This window comes from Pleurodeles waltl, chromosome 3_1 (assembly GCF_031143425.1).
Source record: "Pleurodeles waltl isolate 20211129_DDA chromosome 3_1, aPleWal1.hap1.20221129, whole genome shotgun sequence".
Classification (NCBI taxonomy): domain Eukaryota; kingdom Metazoa; phylum Chordata; class Amphibia; order Caudata; family Salamandridae; genus Pleurodeles; species Pleurodeles waltl.
Window position 1 is genome coordinate 601,496,950 of NC_090440.1, and position 18,276 is coordinate 601,515,225.

General features: G+C 43.0%; 1 protein-coding gene across 1 annotated transcript in view; it reads right to left on the reverse strand.

Annotated features, from left to right (window-relative positions):
- LRP5 (LDL receptor related protein 5) overlaps window positions 1-18,276 on the reverse strand; it is a 397,037-nt gene that overhangs the window by 316,763 nt on the left and 61,998 nt on the right. Inside the window, exon 2 of the mRNA XM_069223040.1 lies at window positions 11,010-11,403. Coding sequence (XP_069079141.1) covers window positions 11,010-11,403 — 394 coding nt within the window. The remainder of the gene's footprint in view (window positions 1-11,009; window positions 11,404-18,276) is intronic.

An 18,276-nucleotide genomic window follows, 5' to 3' on the forward strand; every position in this document is an offset into this window, starting at 1 on the left:
AGCTAATCATCTCCCTCACCAAGAACACACTCACAGCCAAAGCCAACTTCCACAGCGGAATGAGGGCAGTCGCAGCCTGGATGAAGGAGAGCTGCCTCAAGCTAAATACCAAAAAAACAGAAGTCCTAGTCATCAGCAACAACCCCTCAGCCTGGGATATCTCCTGGTGGCCCAATGCCCTCGGAAGTGCTCCAGCTCCCACCAATCACGCCCGTAACCTCAGTTTCATCCTGGACTCAGCACTCTTGATGAACCGTCAGGTCAGCGCAGTCTCCTCTGCCTGTTTCAACACCATGCGTATGCTCTGGAAGAGCTTCATATGGATCCCAACTGAATCCAAAAGAACAGTCACCCAGGCCCTCGTCAGCAGCCACTTGGACTACGGCAATGCACTCTACGCCGGAACCACCACCAAGGTACAGAACAGACTACAATGCATCCAGAACATGTCTGCCCATCTCATCATGAACGCCTCAAACACAACCACACCTCTGCCCTACTGAGTGAGAGACCTGCACTGGCTCCCAATTGAGAATCACATTCAAACTTCTCACCCATGCATACAAAGCCCTACACTACGCCGGACCAGAACACCTCAACCAAAGACTCTACTTCTACACGCCCACCAGGTTACTCCGTTCCGCCAACCTCGCTGCTTTCCCACGTGTCCGGAAGGCCACAGCCGGAGGAAGGTGTTTCTCCCACCACACCGCCAAGACCTCGAACTCCCTTCCTATCCACCTCAGAAGATCTCCCACTATCACAATTCAGAAAGGACCTCAAAAAGTGGGTGTTCACCCGACCCCCTCTGACCTTTACTTACACTCCCCTCCTCCACTACAAGCACCTTGAGACCCTAACGGGTGAATAGCCGCGCTCTACAAATACACTGATTGATTGATAATGATGTGGTGAATGAGGCAGCGGTGGTGAGGGAGGTAATGGGGGTGGGGGAGAAGCAGGCAAAAGGCAGGTGAATAGGACTGGTGGCAATGTCCTTTTTCTTGTTCTTTGGAGGGGCAGGAATATCGATGGCCTTCCTAAAAAATAGCTGGCGCTTGAATGGCATAGGCATTACCTGCACAGCCTTTGCCAAAATCGGACCATTTGAGGGCTGGATGTGGATTTTCTTTTGTTTCGGATCGAGTCTCTCAGTCATGGTCTCTAGTACCGGCTCAACTGCTGAAAAGGAATGTTTCGGCACCAAGGTGATCGGAGACAAAATGGCGGAACTAGAGGTGTTCAGAGCCGAAATGGCCAACACACGGTCGGAGCCGAATTGGCTTAACTCAAGGTGGTCAGAGCTGATGCGGTTGGTGGTCGGCTCTGCACCAAGAATGCTCGACTTGATGCGGTTGGTTTTAACTTAGCTTTCAGTGCCCGGCCCGAGGGCAGATCATCCTTAGCGAGAGTTCCATGCCTACCACGGCCTGTTGGCAGTGGTAGCCCAGAAGCCTGTGCTTTCGGACAGAGATGAATGTCTTTTGGTTATCTAGACAGGGGCATGGGTACTCACTGAGCACTGTCCTGAAGGGAGGTCTTGTAACTGTTACCAGAGCTTTAATTCTGGATCAGACTTGGGAGTCTGGAGCGGAAAAAGCTACCACCTCCTCCTCCTCCTCCTCCTCCTCTGCTGTCAAGGCCTTGTGCAGTTCTTCTGCACAGTCGACATCATGGTGACCAAAGATGTAGGGTGTCCCCTCCAGCTCTTTGCACTTCATTTCCATTCAACATGCTTGTCAATCCGACAGTGTTTTCTTCAATTGAAAAGATCAACTGGCCTCACAGTTCTCCTCTGGAGACAAACACAGGTAGCAAACCTGATGGAGGTCAGAGTGTGGGTGCTATGGCAGTTTGGGACAGAGCCAAAATTGACTCCACTCCATTAGCAGTGCATGGTCGAATGAGTTTGATTAGATGAGAAAATAGGCCTGAACGGGCAAGGCCCAAACGCCGAACGTAGAAAGGACAAACGTCAATTCAATGGGTGGTGATTTTCTTCTGTTTTCAGAGGGTGAAACGCAAACTAAAACAATACAGACAGTTGTAGAGTTGAACTGCAGATCAAAAGGGAGCCTGAAAACCATCTCGAACTGGAACACCAAAGAACATGTCAAAACCCAATGGTAGAAAGAAAACAATACAACAATGGAGTAGATGCCCATGCACACTATCACCAAGAGGAGTCACTTTACCTTGTGACTCGAGAGAACAACTTGCACACATCCAGACCCAACACTAGATGGCATACACAGCATGTGTATCTACAGCCACACATGCCATTGAACATAACAGTTTGAGAATGCAAAACACTTCAAAATGTGCACTTCCTACATTACCACAAACACATGAACACTCATGGGAAGCTGTGCCAGTCATAGGTTTCGAATAGTACTCCTGGAATTCCTAGTGAATTTCAACAAAATGCAAAATTAGAAGTAACCTGTGGGGGAAAATTTAATTTCTTTCTTGATCTGGCCCAGAGTAATCTTTAACGGCCTGTAGGTTTTTTTTTTTTTTTGATTGAGTTCACCTCTTACTCAAAAAGGACACCAGCGGACCATACAATCCTATAATAAAAACAACTAAGCAATTCAAAGCACTAACCTAAAATTTTGATAAAAAATTAGACTATTAAATAACCCCTAGAAAATAAGGCAGCGCCCAGACCTAAACAGAAGTAAAATAAAGCATGGCTAAATTATTTATAAGCGGTATTATAGTTCACAGGTAAACTTGGGGACCTTTCTGAACAACGTGTCTTGAGCAGACCTGGCTTTAGGTGCGTCACTCTTAGTTTTTTCTGGTATACTCATCAACATCCAAGCTTAATATAGTAAGGCTTGCAAAAGTTCTCAAAAGACAGATTGGATGCTAAATATATTGGTGTCTGAAATCACAGAGCTTTGTAAATAATACAAAGGCAGGCTAAGAGAATGCATGTCTCTACTTGAAAGCAGCGTGGAGGCCAGAACGAGCTAGGAACCAGTCTGACTGTACAACTGACGGCTCCACAGGGAGAAAAATCATACAAGCTCCAAGACGCCCCTCACACCAGAGTTCTCAAACACTAAACAGGATAAAACTTGCAATGACATACAAATCTTTAATCTTGAATCGGTATAGAAGTATCAGTTTCAAGACGTGCAATCCTTTCAGGGCACAATATTGCATACAGCGAGTATAGGACACGCCTGGCTCCTCCTATCTAGAGAGATGCATATCTCGAAAGGATATCTTGCACAAGAACTCGCAAATTGATTCCTGGGTAACGTCATTTGACACATCGCTTCAAAAAACTGTCAAGAGCAGTCCCACATTAAAAGAATAGGCTTCCAACTGTGGAATACACTACAGTCAGCACTTTCCATGCCCCAGTCAATCCTTTTGCTCCTCGTTTGTGAAGGTCAGCTGACCTAGCATGGTCAAGCTCTAGAAATACTTCGCTTGGAGGCATGTTCACTGTATGAATAACCACAACAGAACAATCCAACACTGAGCAGGAGGAGGCAGGCGATCGTCATGCATACTCAAAGTATGTGGTCCTACTCCAGAGAGGTGAACCAGTTCCTGTGGGAAGAAACTGAAAATAGCACAAGCCACGAAGTTTCGTCATGTTAAGTTTCATGCACAGCCGTCTGGAGGGGAGTTTGCCAGCACACAAATGTAAAAAGGAAATTCTTTTAAAAACATGGGTCAGGCTCTGCTGCTGAGTAGTGAGTGGCTGAGCACAGGCCTGGCTGAAGGCACTGGGCAGCGTGGATCTGGTGCCTGTGGCAGGTTGGGCACCCAGCTTGCCCTGCAGCCAATTCCGATTTTGTTGCCAACTTCACTTCACAGTGTTTCCCCCCCCTCCCCCAGTTCATTTCTGACCTTTTTTTAAAACCTATGTTCCTATATTTTTGGCAAAGGAAATCTTAACTGTCCCATACGTTTTTTTCTCAAACTAGTGTATTTACAGAATTAGTTATAGTAGTTATGGCTGGGGGCAAGTTTCCAATGAAAATGCAATTTTTGTTTTGTTCACAACTTTGGTGCTGCTTCATGAAACTGCACAAAACATTTCCAAAAACACACTACAGCTGGATTAGTTTTGGGATGTCAAGTGCTGTGCAGACCCATCGAGGGGGAACATAAAAATAAAGGCAGGGATCAAAAATGTAGCATTTTTTTATGCACCTCTTACTAAGTCTGGCTACAAGGAGATTAAGATAGCCCAATCATAAAGTAATAACAAGCACTGGCAAAGTGAACAGCTCTCTCATTTAAAAGGTGCTAACTGTCCTTATGAATCTGCCACTCCTTCCTGCTGTTCACTTCACACGCGCTTGTATACCTCAGGATACCGTGGCGGTAATTTTTTGTTTGTTTGTAGTTTTAGCTCACTGTTCCCAAAAAAAAAAAAAAAAAAAGAAAAGAAGAGTTGCCAGTCTTGAAGCAGTAAATTATTAAAAAAATAAAAAAATAAAGGTGCACAAAAATGCATTATCGAGAAAGGAGCTGACTGGTAGCAAACTGCAGCCACTCAGCCCTCCAATAAAAAAAAAGGGATCATACGGCTAAATCAAGCATTGGCAAAGCCAATAGGTCCCGCCTATGCAAGAGCTTTTGGCTTTGCCAGTGTGTTATAGCCACGTTGCACATTAGCGTGATTTCTGTTCCGCATGGCTAAAAGTTAGTGGCATAGAGGGGAGTGGTGTAGTAGAGTGGAATGGCGAACAGTGGAGTACAGTGTTGTGGATTTGCATAGAGTGGAGTCGCGGACAGTGGCATAAATGGAGTGGCGTAGTGTGGACTGGTGTAGTGTGCACTGGCACAAACTGTTGCAAGGTATAGTGCAGTAGAGTGCAGTGGCATTGAATTCAGCAGCGTACAATGCAGGGGCGTAGATTAGAGTGATGCATAGTAGAGAGCAGTGGCGCAGAGGGCAATGGCACAGAGTATAGTGGCGCAAAGTAGAGTTGCAGGAAGTTGAGTAATGCAGAGGCACAAGTGCAGTGGCGTAGAGTAGAAATGCAGTGCAGTAGCGTAGAGTGGAGCAGCCTAGAGTGAAGTAGTGTAGAATAGAGTGGCAGAGAGTTCTGTCACTGAGAGTGCAGTGTTGCAGAGTAAAGTGCAGTGGTTAAGAGTAGAGTGGTGTAGGGTGCAGTGGAGTAGCGTAGATTGTTTCAGAGTGGAGAGAAGTGACAGAGAGCGGAGTAGTGCAAGGTAGAGTGCGGTTGCATAGGGTGGCAGAGATTGGAATGGCGTAGAGTAAAGTGGTGTAGAGTGCAGTGGCAGAGAGTGCAGTGGCAGAGAGTGGATTAGAGTAGCATACAGTGAGTTGGTGCAGGGGCATAGAGGTGTGTGTCACAAAGTAAAATGCATTGACGTTGAGTGTATTGACAGAGTACAGTGGTGTAGAATGCAGTGTTGTACAGTAGTGTGGAGTCGTGCAGAGTACACCACTCCAGTCTAGGCCACACCAGTCTAGAGTGCAATGACTAAGAGTGCAGTAGAGTAGAGTGGCGAAGAGTGTATTGGCAGAGTCGAGTAGTACAAGGCAGTACAGAGAGGCGCAGCGGGAAGTGGTGTAGAGTGTGGTGGTATGAGTGGAGCAGAGTGCAATCGCCAGGAACGGTGTAAAGTGGAGTGGTGCACAGTAAAGTGCAGTGGTGTGGAGTGGTCTGGACTGGAGTGGTCTGGACTGGAGTGGTCTGGACTAGAGTGGATTGGCGTAGAGTGGAGTACACATGATGTAGCAGCACGCTGCCATTATATACAACACATTTTCAATTTAAATGACCATTACACTGGCACAGACATACAGTTTTCCTAATAAAAGTACGCAGTGCACAGACAAAAATGAGTGGAAATTGCATCACCTTGTTTAATGATTCATTCTGATCATATTAAAGTATTTGTTTCCAACACTTCAGAAATAACAAAAAATGGGCTTTGTTTGCGCTTTCCTAATCCTCATTTAATGTGGTTGTTTTGTGCCAGAAAAAAATATTTTCCAACTCCCAGTATCCAGCAAGATTGTCACATAAATCCTCTCACTTTGAAGTCAGAAAAGTAAACAAGCGCCCTCAGAAGACAGCCCCTGACATTTGATCTCAGTGTTTAAATGCACATGAAATGTGAAAAGATAAGAAAAAGATTTACACAACTGTTTACAGAAAGGAAGCACTCAGAAGGATATTGTAAATAATGTTTGGGCAAGGGAAGGGATGAGCTCAAGCTGGACAGCCTAAAAAAAATAAAGCCAGTACATGGAAAGCAAGAAAATGTGAGTTGCAAGCCACAAAGCCAAGGGCAAGCAACAGGCAGACAACAGGTCAACATTCTGAATGTCCCCAAGATGTCTTTAGCAAACCAGACAGCTCTGCTGTCTGTTAGGCTGCAACCAAACAACTGAAGAAACAGAGGACCTGAAGGGGCGAAGGGGAAATAGGAACCAGCTGAACACAGCTGATCAGTATGAAGCAATAGTTAGCATGCAGGGGAGCAGGGGCAAAATATGATCTTTGGGAAGAATGAAAAAAAAATATTTGAAAAGAAATGTACAAATACATTTTGATAATCACAATTTTATGGTACAGGTGCTTCCAAGTAGGCAGGCATACTTGGGAAAGGTATACAAACCATTTTTTTTTTTTTTTTTTTTTTTTAGTTTTAATGCACATCACAGGAAAATAGGATTCTAATTTGAGCACAGAAAATATAGGTTTTCATTACTACATTACTGTGGCCCAAAGACATATTATAAGTATCACTTAATAATAATATATATATTTTTACAAAACACAGAAGGAAAAGAAAACAAGCATTGTCAAAATAAAGTATTAGCCCATTAGCCCTGGCACTGATGTACACTTTAAGTAGATGTGCAAACATAATCAATCAAAATGCCATTAGTCACAGTACAAAAATAGCAATGACTTCAGTGAGCAAACCTACTGTCCAATGCTATATGGTAGGTCAAAGCAAAACGTGCATTACAGTTGAAAAGCTTGGTAGTTGAAGAGTACGCACAAAAGCACTCAAGATTTTAATAATTTCATGTGCCTGAATTATCCATGGCGTTCATTAGATTGGGCCACTAGGATGGTTTTACTAGTTTGCTGAAACTGTCTTGACACTAAATCCTCTAAGACACTTAGTTTTGAAAATCAGATTCATAATAAACTTAGGGCCTCAATACGAGTGGGGCGGTCCAAGGACTACCACACTTGTGTTGACGATCGGACTGACACACTCCAAGTGGTCCGACTGCCCAATTACAACCCTGGTGGGAGGACTCACCACAGGACGGGTGTCCCCACCAGGAAGATGGTTCCTGATGGCATGACAGCGGTCAGAGTTTTACTCAGCCAAGGCTGCACTGAACTTAATGCCAACTGGCTGATTCCCCCCACCGCCAGCCTTTCCATGGTGATTTCGCCGACATGGAAAAGCTTGCGGTGAAGGTGTGCTAGGGGGCCCACTGCCCAACACGTTGGAATGTGAACTGTCTGCTTGCACATTCCGAGGGTGCTGGTGGGCCTCCTCTGTGCTACGAGATAGCACTTGGCTTCCGTAAACGAGCAGAGTGCTATTACGTAGCACTGTTCCTGCAGGTATGACCGGCGGGAACGCTCTATTACAGTGTTCCTGTCTTTCCGAACACTAATACGGCGGGACGAGGGGGGGGGAGGGGAGACACCATCACCATGGCAGTGGCGTCCTCCCTGCAAGTTTGGCAGCCCCACGTTGGGACCGCCAAACTCCTAATGAGGCTGTTAACCTCCATTCTAAACATAAATGTAAATATATCAACTTTCGGACAAGGGTAGGATTGGAAGTTATTGCTCTTCAATTAATCACCTTTTAACATTAATATGCCACATGCAAATCAGACGGAATCATTTTAGGGTTCTGAAGACTAATTTATTAGCTTGCTAGAATCTAAATTTCAATTCGGGGAAGTGGTGGCATTGGCTTTAGAAAAGGAAAATAGAGAATAACATTATATCTAAAATATATAAATGAGTTCTCTTAAAGCTCATTCTTCAGTTATGGCCAGCCTTCTCAAAGAGCGAGTCAGGGTGAGATTTAAGGTGGGGAGGCGAGCAACACATAGGGGAGACAGCATCCAAATACATGCAATCCCATGAAGTGCTGAAAGAAATAGAAAAAAAAGGAAGTTCCCTAATGTGGACTTGTGGAGGGATACATGTCATCCAACCAAAGGCATAGTAAAAAAGAAAAAAAAAACTATGCTCCATGGGAGGGACAAGCACAAGGGTAGAAAGGAAAGCTTTCAAATAAGGTGCAACCAAGAGCTTGACAAGAAATCCAACCAATGATGAGCAATGGAGGTGACCTAAGGTATTGCATGAACAACAGACTGCTAAAATATGTCTGTAGGTGAGATCTAAAATGTGAAGTTATTCAGATGTTATTCTTGTTTAATATATGTACATTTAAAATTGGTTAAATTAAAACATTATTTTGGATGCTATCTCTATGCAAGAATGGAACAGTTTACTAGTTAAACATTTCCTCAACATAAATAAGAACATGTGCAATCCTCCCTCAAGCACAGGTCTAAGCTGCTCACTAGACAACGACTGAAACAAGCAACCTCAGAGGCATCAGCCAATGGCATGATTTTCGACTAAGGGTGAACTTACCCCTTAGTCAAAATCACCTGAGACGTCGATGTACCCTTTAGGGGCTGGAGGAAAGGAGTGGTATTTCAAAATTTAGCAAGCTAAGTATGTCTTATTGGGGATGGGGGGGAAATCGGGGTTCACTGCCTCTGTGGTGGGGACATGGCTCGTCCTATACCGACTGCAGAATATACAAGAGGCCTCGTAGGGGAAATACCTGTAAACTGCTTTCAAATCAGTGTATGAATATCTATCAGTAAGATTTAATTTGCACCACCTACAGTTCGACTGCAGTCAGTATTCTGTTTATGGAGGACCACACACACCAGTAACTTACTAGAATGTATGCTGTCAATATTTTATGATCCGCAGTAAGCAGCACTATGAAGTGATCAATCCCAGTTCTCTGGGGACCTACTAAGCTTAAAAATGGTGGTATGCCTATTAAAGAAAGTGTGGAATACAGCTTCAAGTAACTAGAGGAAAAACTGAGTTAAGGAATGCACTATATGAGGAGAGAGGGAGGTGGAGAGAGAGCGAGAGGGAAAGAGAGAGAGCAAAAAAGAGAGCAAGAGACAGACCACAGATTTGCAGCTCTGCATTCCATGGTTAATACCCGAGGTGCAGTGCGCATTGGCATCCTGTCAATTTTATGCTCTACGAGGATGGTTGGGGGAAGGGTAGTTCTTTTTTCATTATTACTATTTAAGATAAATGGATATGTATTTGCAAAGCAGGAAGAATCTTAACCACATCGTGTAAAGAGATGATAAAACGCCAGTTTAAAATAATCAAGTTAAAATGAAGGAAATGCCGTATAACCTGTACATTAATTGTGTGTGATTCAATACAATTTGTCAAATGAAACGCCCATCAGCACTGAATCCGAAGTAGAAGAGTGTGTATTGGCAACCAAACTGATTCGGTTCTCGTGAGAAATTATTAAAAAATGAATTAAGGGAATTCCTTTCACAGTCAGCACATGAGAAATTATTAAAAAATGAATTAAGGGAATTCCTTTCACAGTCAGCACACGAGACATGCTTACAAGGTGTGCTCTCTTGCAGACTGAAGCAAATGCTGCACTCTCGAGGAGCCATGAATGCCACGTAAAGGGCTGGACAGCACCTTGTTGCGGTCAAAAAGCACTGGCCTGTAGTCAGATCTGCTCCATTTACCACAGAACGTCCATTTTGAGAAAGGAGCAGCCTTGCGTGGTTTGGGTCGCAATAAAAAGAAAAAATAAATAAAGATGAATGGGAAAGTAACACACGAGGGAAAGAAATATGGAGGTGGGGGAGAGAAGCACGAGAGAAAGATCAACACTGAGCACAGTAGTATTTGCCTTGGGGTAGTAGCACACGAGACAGAGAGCTGGAAAACACATAGACAGAGTTTAACCAAAAAGAAAGCGTAGTTCCTAGAAGTGAGGACTGAAAACCCAGCCACTCAAAAAGGGAGGCAAAAAGGTTGTTATGTAGAGCCTACTATCATCCGGAGGAACAAACTCAAGATGGACAAGAAAAGCCATCAATTAAGAAGCAAGGAAATTAGAATGACCATAAAGCCAACCAATGGTAAGCAATTCTTAGGATCCAAGCCCACTGTAAGACTGCGCTGTCTGGGAGGCTTGACAAAGTGTTGTATAGTCCTCTTTCCCCACAGGAGACTACAGAGACCATTCAGAAATTCAATGGAGAGGTCAGGTTGTAGGATCTGCCCACACAGTTATCACCCTCTTTGACATACATTTCACTGTGCTAAATGAAGGAACTTATCCTCCTGTGGTCTTTGGCCATTTCTCGGCCTTAGGGTGCACAAATTTAGCCTCATTATGTACAAGTCCAAATTTCCACTTCTACCTATTCACTGTTTAAAAAAAAAATGCTCTACCCACTACCAGCCCAACTTCTCAAGCCTTTCAACCGGAGGTGCAAGCCTTCTACAGATCCCTTTCCCTGATCTTTTGCTTTCATTTATTATTCGTTCAGAGCAACAAATAACTAAACTTGTACAAACGAAAACACACCCATCCCAATTAATTTCAGATGTCTTTTCAATTAAGTAATATTTCAAAAGAGAAAAAATTGATCTGTAATAACAAAATTCAAAGTGTCTCAAAAAGAAGACTATTACTCAAACAAAAGATTATGGAAAAATTTAAAAAGTCTTGACAAAAATCAATTACATTTTAAGCTACATCGAACTTTCTATGTGGCTCCTGCTCAAAACATACACTGTAATGATATTTTCTGTCAAAAACACTCTCGGTAAAGTACTTTAGGATACAGAAACACATTGTGTTTCTGTAAATAGAGCCTCTAAAGTAAAAGTGACATCACACAGGTAGAAATCGTTATGTGAGGTACTCACCCATGAGCTGGATCTAGTGCTATGGCCCGGGGCTGGTCCAGGTCTTGCCAAAATAGCACTTTTCTGGCTGTCCCATCCAGATTTGCAACTTCAATCCTGTTGGTTTCTGAGTCTGTCCAATAGAGTTTCTTCCCAATCCAGTCACAGGCCAGGCCATCTGGGGACACCAGGCCAGAGATGAGGATATCCTGTGTGCTCTCACTCCGGTTGAAATAAGTCTGCTTGATGGCCTCTTCACTCACATCAGTCCAATAGATGATGCCCTCCGAGTATTGAAAATCCACAGCGGCTGCATCCTCTAGGCCGCTGACCACAATGGTAGAGTCTGGCTTTGCCATACCCGCATCCACCAGCCGTACATCTCGGCGGTTAGCAAACAGTAAGAGGGGAGAAGCTGTGAATGAATGAAAAAAAGTACACAGTTAAGTAGGCTACAACATTAAAATACCAAATTCAATGACTGTGTAATCTACGTAGTCAATTATAAAACAATTCCTAGAGGAGATGGATGTCTCTGGGATAAGGATCCGTTTTGCCTAAAAATAGACTACAACAACAGAAATCAAGGGGCTGAATTAGCCTTTGGAGGGTGGTACTCCTTTCCACCAGCAGAGGGATGTACGTGGCAGGCTAAAACCCACCTTAGTTGGGGTCAGATGAAGCATTTTATTAAATTGCGATCCCCCAAAAATAGCAATCAGGAAATCGCTATTCAAATGTATGAAACTCATGGAGTTTAATTTTGCCTTTGCGAATGGGTCGCAAAGCGACCTACTTCATTAATATTCATGAGGTTGATCACAATTTGCGACACATTAGGAAAAACTTAAGTCACAGGGATGGTGGCCTGATGGGCTCCGCAGACCACCATGTCTGTGATTGTTTTTAAATACAGCAATCTTTTTTTTTTTTTTTAAATGAAGCCAGTTTTCCTCAAAGGAAAACGGGATGCATTTAAAAAAAAAAAGATGTTTTTTTTTTTTTTTTAAAGAGTAAGCAGTGGGACTACTGCCTGCTATTAAAAAATGTTTTTGCATGCATTCACAAAGGGGAAGGGTTCCTTGGGGACCCCTTCCAATTTGCGAATGGGTTACCACTTACTTGAAGTAGGTGGTAAAATGCGAATGTTTTGCGGCCACATTGTGGTCAGCCAACATTCCTGCGAACCGTTGCGATTCAGTATTAGGAAGGGGCGCACTTGGCACGCCCCTTCCTAATACCGAATCGGTATGTAGTTGCAATTGCAATTTGCAATTCGGTTACAAGTTACAGAATTGCAAACTGGAATTCATACATACCAAAGTGCATTTTTGCAGTCGCAAACGGCTCGATCAGACCATTTGCAACCACAAAAAAGCATCATACATTTCGCCCTTGGAGATCTCCAGCAGGCAGGCGGAGATCTCAGCGCCTTCAGTGGAAATGTCACAAATGCAGCTCCCCTGAAGGGACTGAAGCTTTGTTGTTCAGGTGCCATGATCTTGGCATCTCCCATAGCAAAGTTTTTTTTTTTTTTTAAATAATCTCCAAAAGCGGGAGTTGGTTTTGGAAAATAACAATAAATAAATGTCCCTGACATGTTGGATTAGGGTGGCGGGAATCATTAATTTATTTTCCTGCTCAGGACCACTGGGCTTTCCCTGGTAGGCCTAAACAGGAAAAATTATACCAGAATATCCACCCTAAATAAGGCAGATGGCCTGAGGTCCTTTGACTGATGGATCAGGGATGTGGAATCCCTGTAGCCTGACGCCCAGGGCATACTGTTTGAAGGCAAGGACAAGATTTTATATTTATTTTTTCCTTGGGACAAGTAGGCCCAACCCCCTGCAGCACAAACCCTTTGGCTGTCTGTCTACTGTACCACATTATGGATCAGGGAAGGGCATTGTCTAAAGGTAAGATTTGTGTCCATATGTTAATGCTGATCGAACTTCAATTTATCGGTCACTAATTAAAAGTCTTTATTATTAGGGTGAGCGTGCACTAAGGAAATATAGTAAGCTCTACTGATAGTACAGCAAGCACTACTGATAGTAGTTCTAGACTAAAAATGTGTACACACATTTGCAAAGTTGAACAATATTGTTTTGACATGGTTTTTGTAAAACTTTGTTGTCGGAGCTGCCAAGCTCTAACTATTATAACAAACATTGCAAGAGCTCCGAAGCACACATTGCCACAGTAGTTCCAGGTATTCAACAAAACTACTTTGTGTGCCAACATGCTCCGTGTAAAAGAGCACAATGCTGTCACTCATAGTGAAGCCAGCCAATAGAGAAAGCAACAGTATAGCAATAAAAAGAAAGGTCCTGGTTAATACCAAACATAATTAGGGGTCCAATCCTTAAAGGAAATTACAAAAGCAAACACATTGTATATGTCTTTGCAGTAGTGCAGATTTACAAGTCGTGAATTAACAAGAATTTACAGAAGTAGGCCAGGAAATGGCATTCCTAAAAGATATTTGTGAGCTACATTTAGCTCAAGCAAAATGTATGCCTAGAATTGCTCAGGCAAAAATCCATTGAGCATTTACAAGTTCACTATCCCTCCAATCACTTTCCCCTCCAACTTTCAGGAATCAATGGCCAAGCTTTCTCAGTATGGAAAATTAGAGAAGAGCTGGTAAAAACCCCTAAAACATGCAAGTTTGTAGGTTTGCACCGACTCAAAAGAGCATTCCAAACCTGGAACTATTGCCCGCTGCTACCTACAGCCTCCGTATGTACATCTGTGGAAAGGTGGCAAAATAAGGGATTTGCTTGTATTCAAACCCTACTATAGTTTGAGCCCTGGCATAATCAGAGAGGCTATTATCGGTGCCCTTATATAATGAGAATGCTGCGACGGTTTGACGTCGCACTACATGTCACCAAAGGGACAAGTGGATTTTGTTACAGAACAAGTAGATTTATGAAGCAACCTGTCCCATGGACAAGTAGATATTTTATTAAATTCCATACCCCTGTGGTCCAAAGTCAGTCATGCACTGGTCAACAGTTTCCACCTGTGAAGCCAGCACATGCTCCTACACCAAAAACAACAAGTTAACAGTGAAAAGATAAGCGAGAACAAGGGGCTTGTTACTAGATTTTGTTCAAACAATATCCACCATTTTTAAAGAAGTTTCACTATGTAAAGTGCGGCCCATTTTCAAATGATTCTACATAGCTCTATTCCCATCGCTATTTTCACTTTAATTTAATGCTTGCACTACAGCGTTAGCAAAGTAGGTATATTCGCAATTAAAAGGTTACAAGGGGAGTGTCTGTGAGAATTAATTACTTTATCTTCTTGTGAACTTTGACCATTTCACCGACTTCTGCTGTGTAGTTTCATTCTGTCCAGAATCCAACCTCCTCTTACCCACCTCTTCTTACAATCATGAATGCACTGAAGATGGTGAGGTGCAGCGATGAACTTTGAGGCACGCTGCAGATGAGTTTGCGGGCTACCGAGGATTCCAGCCTGACAGCTTGTGTTATATTCACTAAGGAGCAGCAGATCCAGTGAAGAGCAGGTCCTTGGATACCAATCTCATTCAGGCACCTTATGATGATGGGGTGTCAAACAGTGTTAAATGCTGCAGAGAGGCCCAGGAGAATAAGAGCTGGCATGTCTTCTCCATCAAGGATTGTGCAGATGTCATGTATGGCAGCGATGAGTACTGTTTCTGTACTTCTATTCAGTCATGCGAAGTACATCTTCTGCCTCACATGGCAGCTGAGTGAGCGCAGCAATCGGCTCCTTCGCCAGTGCCATTGAAGTCTTTGTGTGCTAAAACTTGTACTTTCAAATCATTATATGGACCGCAGGAGAGAAAATAAAACTTCCTTTATTGTTCACTCATTTTTCACCCATTTGTAGAAACACAGCAATAGGTATATTTTTGCTGACAAGTGGGGGAAGAGGGGTTTACGGCACCACTGAGACTGCGGGTGTTTATAGGGGAAGCAACACATGAACCGGGGGTGCAAGAAAAGACAAGCACTCTGATGGAGTGTTGAATGAGGTTGGAAAAAGTAGTTCCCTAAATGTCAGCAGAGCAAAGATACAAGTCATCAAATCAAAAGGATGCTATACTCCAGGAAATGACTACCTCAAGAAGAGGAAGGAAAGCCATCGAGTAGGAAGCAAGAAAATGACTGAAAAGAAAGCGAATGAACGGTAAGAAGTGGGCTGGCAAAAAGCCCACTGTAGGTTTTTGTTAAGGTCCACAACAAGTCTTTGAACAACAGACTGCTAAAAGCGGTCTGTAGGTAAAACTTTAAAACAAAAAAAAACTGGGCATTCTGTAGGGTCCCAACTTTTGTTCAAGTCTCTCGATAAGGGCTCAAGGGTTCTTGTTTAAGCTCCCGCTAGCTGAATCAAGCCTTGCCATTTTATTAAACAACCTGCTTTGCATTTTAACAGGAGCCATTGTGACTTCCAAGCCTGACTATGGCAAAGTGCAGGCTGGTATTCCAGCCAAGACCAGAGTCAATCCAGAATTGTGCCAGTTGCCTGAAATGCAGCCCTGGGAAACAGAACTGGGTCACAGAGCTAACACAGTCCCTGAAATGGCTGGCTACCAAGGGCTTTGTGCCTTCGAAGCTGAATTGTATTTTAAATGTGTCAGTGGCACTGTACCAGATGAAAACCTGCTCTAAACCGCCAAGCGAGTGTTCAGATCTAGACTAGTTTCTTTTTGGCAAAACCAATCACTTATTACAAGACTCAAGATTATTTAAGAACAAATCAATAGAAGTGGCAGGGTCTTTGATATCAGACGTTCCATTAATAAAATGACCAGAAATGGTTGGAACTGCAATGGTGGTCATGTCCCCATGGACACTCACTAGATGTTTGCATTCAGGTGAGTACCCTTGCCCACCACCATCTTTATTCACCTAGTGTATAACCTTTATGAGGTTCTATTCGACAGAGATGACCCATCTCAAACAATATTTCTTAAATAGTTATTTCTTTTAGCTTTCTTTTCAATATGAAACGCCAATGATGGAACGTACTGCCTACAAAAGCAGACTATGCAGATCATGTTGGCCCAGTCGTTATGTCTCCAGAGCAAGGTGTGGCCCAGGTGGGGCAGAAGAAGAAACCTCTTCACCCCAGTGACTTGCTGTGCTATCTTCGTACCGATGAAAAAATTATTCGACCTACTATTGATCCTCAATAAGAGCTATCCAATTTCTTCACACATATTATTGCAGGATATAAACCAATGTGCACTGTGTTTTAGGCATAGCAAAGAAATCCATGTAGTTAAGTACATATCCAAAGTCATATAGAGCGGCCTGGCAAGGGTCTGAGGGTTTATAGTGCAATTTACAATGCACTGCCAGCACTCCATCTTGTAGCAGTCAAGGTCTAGACATCTCAATTAATGTACATGGGAATCACCTGGAAATTACATTCCAAGACAAAGGATCATGTTAAACGTTGCTCTTAAACACAGGACTGACAACTGTGCAGTCGAGAACTTTTTTTTCTAAAAGTGCCTTCAGATTAATATCAAAGGGCAGGCTCTACCATTCACAGGTACTCTCAAAGAGAAGCCGCGCTGGACGAGCTAGGTGTACACCCCTCGAGCGATCCAAGACAGGCTTTCCGATGTGGTCAAAGTTAAACACTGAAACTCGGAATTAGCGAGGTCTGCTCTATATAGAACAGTGGTTGGCAGCTGTGTATTTTGCACCAAGAGCCATGGAAAGATGTATTTTGCATAAAATACTGATTACCTTTTTTTTTATACACCAATTCATACTATTTTTTGTTACTGCTTTGAGTTTTGAAAACCAAAGGCAATGCTATTTCTAATTTTAAACGTACTTAATTTCCTACTCTCCCAAAGATAAAACGGAGTTTATAACGCCGGTATTCAAGCTTGCGACCTGGATAGGACTACACTCTATGAATTAATGATCAGCAGGGCTACAATAGCATACAAAACTGGCAGCCAAGGATACATTGTATCCAACAGTGATGGACAGGAATACCTTTTGTTAACAGCCAATAGGGACAGAAAGTGACGCACTGTATAACAAATGATAGACATGGAAACATTACATGGAGCACTGATCAACATGGACGGACACCCTGTACTTAACAGTGATGGGAAGGGATATCTTGTTTTCAATTACTGATGGACAAAAATACATTGTGTGAAGTGCTTTCGGTCAGGTACACAATGTGCAGAAAACAGAAAGACATGGAAAGACTATGTAATACAATGCTAGAAAAGAAAAAAATGCAATATTGACATATGACATACTGTAAGCAACAGTGCCTGGACAGTGATTTTTTTTTATGATTATGAAGGACTGGACAAAGCAGACATTTGTGGTGGACAAAAATACAATATACACAATAGTGAGAGTAAAACAGGGGTTTCCAACTTTTTTTTGTAGTGAAAGCTACTTCAGGTCATTGAAAATCGTTGCGAGCTACTAAAGGCCAAGCAACTCGCACATTTTTCCGAGAGACCCCCCACGCCGCCTGAAGAAAATGCAGGCCTCTGCTCCAAGAGCTATCACCAGATCCTTGCAGGGGCATAGCTACAGAGGGGTGTTTGGGGTAGACAAATATACACTCTCTCGTCTCCGTTTTGAAAGACAGAAAAAAATTTTCATTATTTTATAGATAACTGGTATTGTGTTTCTCTCACTTAGTATCCCTACCAATTTGCATACCTCTCCCTTTCCACTGCCTCTTAAGCCCCTTTCATGCATCCTGCTTGTCACATAATGTATTTTATTCAGCATTATATGCCAACGTGATAGTTGGGCAATCTGAAGGGCCATCCCGTCCGCCAAACTCTTAATTAAGCCCTTAGTCTGTTTATCTCAGAACTTGACCGGACTTTTTATTGGCTTCTCATCGGAGTCAGTCCAAAACAGAACTATGCCTTAACCAGGTGCATTGACAGGTTTGTATTATGTCTCTCATCTATAACATGATACCTGTGTGCAGAGTGAAAAGATAATATTGATTGTGGGAAATGTAGTTCCGAACGGTTAGGGACTGTTAAAAGCATGGGCAAAACAACAATCAACGATGTGTGTGAATCTTTCCTTCACTGTTTCTTGCACATCCATAGTCACGGGGACTCGTTGTGAATATACCTGTGCATTATAATTAAGCCAGTCATGCCCTCCATTGGGCTTGGGGGTATTCATAATCAAAACTCAAGTGGGAGTACAACCTATGATATACACTTGTGGCGCCCAGACAGTAATTCATCCAAAGATTCTCACTTAGTGTCCAA